This window comes from Mesitornis unicolor, unplaced genomic scaffold (genome assembly GCF_000695765.1).
Source record: "Mesitornis unicolor isolate BGI_N332 unplaced genomic scaffold, ASM69576v1 scaffold49160, whole genome shotgun sequence".
Taxonomy (NCBI): Eukaryota; Metazoa; Chordata; class Aves; order Mesitornithiformes; family Mesitornithidae; genus Mesitornis; species Mesitornis unicolor.
In genome coordinates, this window is record NW_010161266.1 from 1,406 (window position 1) to 11,182 (window position 9,777).

The 9,777-nt window shown below is 50.9% G+C and overlaps 2 protein-coding genes across 2 annotated transcripts in view; one reads left to right on the forward strand and one right to left on the reverse strand.

Annotated features, from left to right (window-relative positions):
• Window positions 1–715: 715 nt before the first annotated feature.
• LOC104546822 (exocyst complex component 7-like) lies at window positions 716–3,221 on the forward strand (the record flags this gene model as incomplete). Its single annotated transcript, XM_010192319.1, has 6 exons — window positions 716–836; window positions 1,239–1,334; window positions 1,628–1,691; window positions 2,239–2,280; window positions 2,454–2,587; window positions 3,013–3,221. Coding segments are annotated over 6 exons (560 nt in total), but the record flags the coding sequence as incomplete, so codon positions are not given.
• Window positions 3,222–7,794: 4,573 nt separating this feature from the next.
• Window positions 7,795–9,777, reverse strand: part of LOC104546833 (galanin receptor type 2-like) — a 2,371-nt gene continuing 388 nt past the window's right edge. Inside the window, 2 exon segments of the mRNA XM_010192331.1 lie at window positions 7,795–8,524; window positions 8,526–8,555. Of these exon segments, the coding sequence (XP_010190633.1) occupies window positions 7,795–8,524; window positions 8,526–8,555 (760 nt within the window).

Here is a 9,777-nt window from a genome sequence, read left to right on the forward strand (position 1 = left end):
CCTACATCTGTGAGTACTTAGCACACCTTCCCATTTCTGCCTGTTGGCTGTCCTTTACTTGTCTCGTTCTTGGGTGAAGAGCACAGGCTGTGTCTCTTACTCCAAAAGTTGGAGTCTGATGGGAGGGATGGATAAGAGGGTCAAACTGGGAGTTTCAGAGTGTTACAGTTAGGACAAAGCACAGTGCAGCAGCTCACCATGCTGCAGAGCTTTTGTCATCAGCTGTCTTGAACCATTCTCACCCAGTGCTTTGCACCTTCAACCCTACAGAGGCTCCCAGCTACTAAAGGGGCTCTGTTAAAACCTTGATGGTGTGTTTAGCAGTAAGATAGATGAGTTCACAGTGCTTCCTTGTGATGATCTGTTACAATGGGGATCAGGTCTATCAGCTTCTGATACCAGAACCTGTGTCATGGTCAGACTGAGTTTGATTGCCCATGCTGGTCTTGAAACAGAATGCAACTGTATTGCCAGTTGCAACAAAGGCAATAGTTCACAGGGAGGTTTTGGTGACTTTCTGAAGAAAGATCTGCCTAAGGCTTGTAAGATTAAGTGCATGTGATTGTACCCTTGTCTGTACATGCAGTTGGTGCTGTGCTGTTCACTTCGGTGTGGGCCCACAGTAACAGTACAGAGTGCTTGGTTTGGCTTGTCAGTAATGAGAAATTTCAGTGCAAAACTTTTTGTTCTGTTTTTCTTTTTTTTGCTCTTTAAGGCAAAGTCTTGGGCAACTTGCAGCTTAACCTTCTTAGTAAATCCAAGGTTTATGAAGACCCGGCTTTGAGTGCCATTTTTCTGCACAACAACTACAACTACATTCTGAAATCTCTGGAGAAGTAAGTGTGTATCTGGGTAAATCTCCTCAGTTTGAGGCTAATACTAAGCATGGTTTTGGAGTGGAGTTCTGCATTGAGTGCATTTACTTGCTGGCCTGTCTCATCTCTGCTCTTCCTTCCATTCTTGAAACTGCCCTTTATGAAAGCTTTGCACCATTGTAAGCATTACATTGTATTACAAGAGAGTGGAAGATGTGAGATGCATTGTAGAGAATATTTTGGTCTTGGGACGACTGAGGTTATGATTTCGGAAAGTAACTTGGAGTGGCCTCTGTCTCCCAACTTGTGCATTTCAAGGTTCCTTTTATTTTAAAAGGCAGAAAAGATCTTGTTGATAGAGGCTTGAAATGCTACCATCCTGCTTGCAACCCTGGGAGCAGCTGGCTCACCTGTTTCTTTCAGGTCTGAGCTGATCCAGCTGGTAGCTGTGACACAGAAGACAGCTGAGAGGTCTTACCGGGAGCTCATTGAACAGCAGATCCAGACCTACCAGCGCAGGTCAGGTGACATCCTCCACTCTTCCCTTAGTTGTGTCAGTTTGAGAGCTCCTTGGGAGCCAATGCTGCTGGAGGAGTGGGAGAGGTTAGCCTAAACCAGAAACTTGCCTAAAACCAAACCCAAGTCTTTTGATTTCTAAGTGATTAATCTAACTTGGGAAGTGGCTACTGTAGAAAGTTTTGAGGTGTGTATTGTCTAGGTGGCCTTTGGGTCATGGGTGAGGACATAAATGTTCTGGTGAGACATGAGTAATTCCTTCTCTTTGCCTCTTTCACATCTCACTTCGAATGCAGCTGGTTGAAGGTGACAGATTACATCTTGGAGAGAAACCTGCCTGTCTTTCAACCAGGAGTGAAGGTGAGAGCATGGGCAAGGATAGTTTTGGGATTATAGAAATTGCCAGAAACATTTCTTTTGTTGTGTTAAAAAAAAAAAAAAAATCCTAGAAAACTTCTATATATATAGTGCCAGTATTGCTCTGTGGAGTGAATACAGTGGCTGGGACAAGGTGGAAAGCAGCATTGCCTTCTAATCTCTCCTGCCCCATATTCATACAAGTCTCTTAATCTCTGCCTTCATTCTTGTATTTTCACCTGAGCAGATGCTTGTGTTTTGGATTTGCAAAGCCCTGAGAACCTTCCCTTAGAAAGGGCTGCAAGCATAAAGAAGTCTATTTTTATGTCTGTTCTGGCTGAAAAATCACTCATTAAACCTACTTCAGATGAAAGCCAATTGCTGGATGTAGGTTGTGCTGCTCACTGCAGCTTTCTCTCCTCCCTACTTTAGGAGAGGGAATTCAAGCTAAGTAGGTAGGATATTACTTGGATGGGGAGTTGTGGGTAACCACTGATGTTGCAAATTTATTTCTGGAGATGAAATAAAATCCTTTTCCTCCTTATTGCAGCTCAAGGATAAGGAGAGGCAGATGATAAAGGAGCGCTTTAAGGTAAGGAGGTGTTAGGTGGCATAAGAATATCCCCGAGTTGATTGAGACAGATCAAAGATCTGCATAAGGAGGACACCTGGCTGTCTGTGATCAGTAGTGGAGGGGAAGAACATCAGCCTCAGTATAAAGATGTGATTATACTCAGTACAGTCACTGGGTTTTACTTTGGACAGGGTTTTAATGATGGACTGGAGGAGCTGTGTAAGATCCAGAAGGCCTGGGCAATCCCAGACATGGAGCAGCGGGACAAAATCCGCCGGGCCCAGAAAACCATTGTGAAAGAGACCTATGGTGCCTTCTTGAACAGGTGACAACCTCTTGCAACATTGTCCTCTCTTTGGATTTACTGAGGTCTTTGGGGTGTAGGGTAGCCTGAGCTGAGGCACTTTTCTACTGTGCTGTCTTAGCTTTCTCTACCTTGCATACTACAATATCCCCTGATACAGGGGATACAGGCTGAACTCAGCTAGTTTTGAATGTCTGCTGTCACCCTGATTCCTTGGTCAGGGTGAGTGCAGATGTTGTAGCTAGCATGAAGCTCTGAGCCGCCCTGGGCTCTTCATGTAAACCTTAGGAGACCTGTTGTAACCAGGTCACTTCCTCCCCACAAGATACCCTATTAGATTCAAGTGGAACATGCTGGAATGGAGCTGATTTGCGGCAGAGGAGGGCCAGTGAGTCTCTCCGCTACGTTCTGGTTGTTTGTCACCTAGGGGTCGTCTTCCTTTGCAGATATGGCAATGTGCCCTTCACCAAGAACCCTGAGAAGTACATCAAATACCAGGTTGACCAGGTGGGAGAGATGATTGAGAAGCTGTTTGACACATCGGCATAAATCTCCAGCTGCCATGTACTCTCCAGCTGCCAAGTACAAGTCAGCACTCTCTCAGCATCCTTGGGACTTCCTTCCCTTCCCCCATGCCCCATTGTGGTAGGCAGAGCCTGCCTCCCAGCCTGCTGTCACCCTCTGGGGTCTTGCTGCTGAATGGTGACCAGAAATGAGCAGGTGTTGGCTGTGTTCACTGCCCAGGGAGAGGGGATGCAGCCATGCTTGGGGTTGGGAGCTGAGTTAGGAGTGTCCTGGGATGTGTTTCCAAAGCAGTCACAGGGGCAGATGGGCAGCTTTAGGGCAGTTATACAGCAGAGCAGGGCTCAGCTGTGGGTCTGGGAGGCTGTTGGACAGGCTGGGGGCCACTTTGCACAGACTGGAGCCATGCTTCCAAACTCCTTCCTACTGTCCCCTTGAGCCATCCCCATTTGTTGTCTGGACCCCACTGGGTCTATTTGCACATGGGCAAATATCTGTGGGTGAAGGGCAGTGATGTCCTTCCTGGCTCTGCCTTACAGACCCTCTCAGGGCCTCACTCCCCAGGGACCTGTTGTCTCCATGGCACAGTTCCTTTCTCTCCCAGCTTAGTCCCTGCCTATGTTAGTGTCTGCCTGGCACTCACCAGCACCAAGGAGCTGGGCAGCAATGAGTCACCGAAGTTGATTTTTAGGGGGTGGATTGTGTTAAATGTAGTTAGTGGATGTTCTGGAAGTCTCTGTAAATATCTGTCTTTGCGATGCTTAAAAAAAAAAAAGTTAGTCCTTTCTTTCCTGCGCTCTTTTGCATGTTCACACACAGACGTGCACACACGCTTGCGTTAATTCTGTGTTTGACTGCAGTATCAGGGTGCTGCTTTCACAGCTCTCCAGCTGAAGACAGTTCCCAAGTGTCCCCTTTAGGGAACCAGCTCTGCCAAGCTCTGCCAAAGGTTTTACTTAATTATTGCTTTGAATCCTTCTCATTTTGCCCTCTTACCCGGCCCCTGCTTGGGAAGATCCCAGCAGATCGTGGGGTGTGGCTGCGGATGCATGGCTGGTGTGCTTAGGAGAATGCCCAGGGCTGGGTGTCCCCTGGGGTGGTGCAGAACATGGCTCCTATGTAATTTAGGGCAGGGGGCAATGTGAGCAGGTGGTTGCATAGGTCCTAGTTTGTTCTCACACAGTTATTTGTCCTTTATACCTCCTCCCAGCATGTGTCAGACAGGCCATGGGATGTTCCAGTCATGTCATACCTGCAGCAGTTAGCAGCTTGTTTGTGAAGCTGTGCCCCACAGCCTTCATGGCCTCCCCTAGGAATTGCAAAACCCACCCCTTTCCCATTTGATTCTTTTTTATTAGCATTTATGCCTAAACCTTTTTCTCCCAGGGCTGAACATGAGCATCCTGGTGGGGTGAGAGCATGTGTGTCTGAGGGCTCTGCTTGCAAGGCTGGGGCTCCTCAAAAAGATCCAAAGCTGCAAACCGAGCAGCCACCCATGGCAAAGCTGAGCCAAGGAGGAGCAGTGACTGGTGATGTTGTTGCAATGTGTATGGTTTTGATGAGCTGTTTTGAGGAGGTGACCTGTCCCCTTTACTCTTCTGGCTGATAGTCATGGCTCTAAGCTGCTAATGCTATTTTGAGCCTTCTTTCCCATGCAGTGGCAAAATACTTGGTAAACAAACTGAGTTTACAAAAATCCATGGTAATTTAGCACTTTTCTCCTGCTGGTTGTTGTGAGCCTGCTTTTGCTATGGTGAGACTGTGATTCCCTGACTGCGTGGCTGGAGTGCTGTCACCTGGGGTCAGAGCCACCCATCAGAGTCGTCTCCCTCTTTTGCTGTTCTGTTCTGGCCATACTGCTGCTGAAGGGTCCAACATGGCTGTGAGAAGAAACCACCCCCAGAGACCCAGCTTTGCTGCTCAGAGTTGTTCCCCAGCTGGGGACAGCTTGGTGCTGGGGTTTTGAGAGGTCAGTGGCCATGCTGTGGCCCTGGCTTTTCCCATGGCTGGCTCAGAGATGGCACCAGGAGTCTCCCTGGGGCTGGGTGAGGAGTTTGGGGCACAGCCAGCCCCCTTCTGCCTAGCTCTGCTCCTGAGAGAGTCCCCTGGGGCCAGGTGCTATGTGCTGGGTCATGGTGAGCATCAGTAGCAGGAGCAGCAGCAGCCCTGGGGGGGTGCTCCCCTTCTCGGATCCTTCTCCCCAATACCCCATCTCTTGCTTGATGGTGAGATGAGATACACAGGTACTGTCCCAATCCCTTCTCCCCTGCAGGGCTCTTTCTGTTTGCGTGGATTTTGAGCTGCTCGTGGGGGAGCAGTGCATGGATTGAGGTTTGCTGGCTGGCTTGTACATTTGTGAACCGGTTATTTTTATTTTCTTGTGAATGCTATAAAAAGATGAACTCAGAAGCAACTCTTGTCCTTTCTGGGAACTCAGCCCTGCATGAAGGGAACAACCTGGGCTTGAAAGTGAGCACTGGCTCCATGGGGCTTCCTGCGGTGCAACCTGGGGTCTGGCACAGTGATGCCCTGTGGCATCGTGGGTTGGGATCTGTGCGTGCAGCTGGGCATGAAAGGAAAACAGGTCTGGAGGTGAGATGGGGGAAGCTGAGCAGGGTCAGGGTCTCCTCTGCAATGGCATGAAGGGATAGGGGATGCTGTACCCCCAGCCATGCCAGCACAGAGATCCCTGTCCTTGAGGAGTGTAGAGGTGGTAGGATACCATCTTCATCCCCAGGATGAGGTGATAACAGTGTCCAGGAGTGAGGTTGAACCCCTTGGTGTGGGGGATCTGTTGGAACCAGATCCCGTGTCTCTCTGAGCAGAGGTGGATGAGGGCAGGAGGAAGATGAGGCTTTCAGCTGTGCTTGCATGGCTGATTTGCTGTTTTCTTGGCTGGGAAGGGTTGAGCAGGGGAGATAAATGCAGATATAAGTAATGGACCTGTTTATATGCTTGCTCGCAGTGACTTACGCCATGAGGAGGTCTAGACTAAATATAACAGTTATTGATATGAGGCCATGGCCGATTTATGGCCCTCGGCATGGGGACAGGAAGATCTGGTTATAGTAACAGTCAGCAGGGGAAAACAAACATTTTACAGCCAAAGCCTTTCTGGGAAGAAAGGCCAAGCTCTGGGAGGGATGGAGGGCAGCGCAGTGTGGAGCAGGGCTGCATCAGGACGCAGAGCCCCAGGGAGAGCGAGGGTCTGAGATAGAAATAACCTCCTGCCACACATCCGAGTCCTGCCACAGGGATGCCGCAAGGACGGGAACCTGTGCAGACAGATTTGTACCCTCTGTAATGGCCATTTTGAGAGCTTGATGCCATTGGGGCGCAGCCCTGGGCATCACAGGGGTGCTCAGTACAGCCCATCCTGGCTCCTGTACGCTTTCATCACCACCTCTGGCTGCGCTCCACTGCAGCATTTTCAAAAGCGTTAATTGATCCCTATTCCAGTGATGTTTTTCTGGTGCAGAAAATGATGGGTCTTTAAATAAAGCCCTTGGCTGCTCGCAGTCACAGGGCTCAGACACTTCTGGACCTTTTGCAGCATTAACAGTGGGAGCTGTGAGTCATGTCGGCCTCTAGTGTGTGGGTATGGCTGTGCTAAGGGGAGTGTAGGGCTATTCCTGGTGCCGCACCGGTCCCCCCCCCCTTCGGTGGACCTGCTCAGGCATAACCCACATCCTCCACCCCCCGCTGCCTGTGGCTTTGCTTGGGCCAGTACATCCCACCAAGGGATGTACTCCAGCACATCGCCTCACCTTTGCTGTGGCCTGTGGGGTGTCTCAAGAGAGCAGGACATGGGATGCAGGATGGAGGGGTGTATTTGCAGCTTCCCTGGTTGCCTGGGGTTCCCCAGCACTTGCACAGCCCCGGCCATGTTCAGCCCCACATCATGGCAGCAGGAAAGCCATGCCAGTGCTCCACTTTGCTGTTCTCTACAAAACCTCACCTGGACTGAGATGCTGTCTTTGGTGACAACCGGATGCTCTGCAGAGCCTCACATGCACCAAAAATGGCAGGGATGAGCCATGGGCAGCAGCGCAGAGCTCTTGGCAGTCCTTGACTTGGGCTACAGCACTCAGCTACAGATGCTGCTTCCAGCTGTGCTCCATCTTGGGGAAAACCTTCTCCAAGCCATGAACCCCGGGGAGACATGAAAACCCAGACAACACTAGCTGTGCCAGGAAGGTTTGTCTGTGATTTCTGTGCCGCTTTCCTGGATTTTCCTGCCTGAGTCAGGTTCATGCCCATGTGGCTGTGGCAAGCACTGCCCTGGAACGCAGCACCTAAACTAGGACTTCCCAGATATCCTTAAAAGTGCACCCTGCTAACTGCAGCCAGATGCTGTGTTTGTTGGAGGGACCAGAGTTTTCAGTAGGCTCTGGGTGTAGATGCAACAGGGTGTAAGTCTGTCTGTAACAAGAACAGGTGGTGATACGTGAGATCTGATCTGGGGGTTTGAGCTCTCTGCTCTCAGCAAGTGCTCAGTGGAAGCAAATCCTGCCTTTGGATCTTTGGTCCTTGGTTGCTTGGCTGAGCAGCCAACAGCATCACTTTAACAGTTATATCATCTTTTATTCAGTTATATTCATTCATTGGAATGAAAAAGGGTACAATTGGATGCATTTTAACCCAAAACATAGCCGATCCCCGATGCTGCAGGAGGCTGCAAAGCCATAGGGTGGGAAGGAGCTCTGCTAGGTGACACTGAAGGTGATGGAGGAGTCATCTGTGTTCTGCTGATGTCCCACCGGCTCTGTCACCCCCTGGGGCTGGCCTGGGACCTCGCAGCACAGGGAGGAGTGCCCAGGCAGGGCTTTGCTGATGTGGGTCACCTCACTGAGCTCTGCCTCCAGTGTGCTGACAGTGTTTGTCACTTGGGCCACGTGCACCTTGTTGGCTGCCTTCTTGTGCAAGAGGCAGATGAAGATCTTCTTGAAACCCTTGCGGAAGTGTTTGGAGACCAGGGCGTAGACGATGGGGTTCACGCAGGAGTTGGCGTAGGAGATGAGATGCGAGAGGATGCGAAGCATGTACGTAGCATGATTGAGGGGGAAGTACCCGAACCAGACACAGAGAATGACCAGGTGATGGGGCAGCCAACAGAGGCAAAACAGGATGGCTACAATGATGATCATCCTGGTGACCTTCCGCTTGGCCTTCTTGGACTCTGACATGTCTTGGAGAGGGTCCACGGACCTCCACAGGTAGTGAATAGTACGCACATAAGTGAGGCTCAGGATCAGCACTGGGATGATGTAGCTGAAGATGAAGGTGCACATGTCCATGACCTTGCGCTGGGAGATCTCCCAGATGGGGTGGCAGACAGTCAGGTTGGCCAACTGGAATTCCTGGTAGTAGCTGAGGTAAGGGCCTGAGAAGATGAAGGAAAGCCCCCAGATGAAGCAGATGGCCGTGAGGGCATATTGAGTGGAGGGGGTATCGTATGGCCAAATACCTGCATGGGAAAGAGAGAGGGACAACACAACTGGTGTCCTGGGGAGGGCATGGAGATCTGCTCTGGGAGCCAATTGGAAGACAGAGTCAAAGTGATGGATTTGAGCTTTCCAGTGCAATTAGTCCCACAACTGATTCCCTGGTAGTTCTGAGGGTCCCAGGGGAGTGAGGAGGATCTTCTCCCTGACACTGTCCTTTCTCCCTCTCTGCTCCCAGTAGTGCTTGTAGGGGAAGATGGGGACAATCCCCTCTAATACAGCAGGTCATCAGCGACAGCAGCAGTGAGGACACGAATCCCCAGGATCCCTAGATGTCATCTTCCTTGTGCTGGCACATACAAAAAGCACATCACCCCTTTTCAGTTCTGCAGTTGGCTGTGTCCTTAATTATACCCTGATCTGGGGTGTCTTGCAAGCACCTGCTTGCTCCCTACCTCTGTTCTTCCCTGCTCTGTGGGATGCAGGAGGGTGCGTTTTAGCTCCTGGAGGAGTACGGTCCTGGCAGCCAGCATGGTGCTGTGCTGGGATGCAGGGGACAGCCAGCCCTGCTCTGGAGCTGCTGTGGCTCTTCCCAGGAGACTTTATCGGGGACTTTCCACACCCTACCACCCCATGGGTTTTGGGCACTAAGCAGAGCAGCACCAGGAGGTCCCTGCAGGTTGGTAACACCAGCCCTTGCAGAGCCAGGGGCTGAACAAGCAAGGGGTAAAGCTCAGGCAGAAGCAATAAGGCTGTCTTTTACAGAGCTTCCCAGCTAAAATCCACCCTGGGCCAGGCTGGGACAGTCACTGGGACAAGGGACATCACTGGGATAGAATTTGGGCTTTTTGTTAACAAAAGGGGAGAGTGGGAAAAGCAGTGTCCCAGCTGAAACATTAGTGATTTGCCTGCTTTGCTGTGGGCTGTTGGAAGGACAGGGTCCACACGGGGACTGAGCTTTGCTTCTTGCTGGTTTTCTATTACCCTTTCAGCTGTCAGAGCCTGAAGATAAATCCCACCCCAACAATTTCAGGGTCTGAAAGCCTCCTCCAGCTGGGCACCTGGAATAGGGGGTCCCAGTCCAACCCTCTGCTGGACCCCATCCTTGGTGGTTGCTTTTCCTTGCACACATAAACTGGGAAATGCTCCTGGATTCCCCTGTGAGCCCTGGGAGGTCACAGGGGCTCTCCTGCCCAGGTACAATCCAGAGGGGAGTTGCTGCAGGGTGCGGGGAGCCCCCCCGCC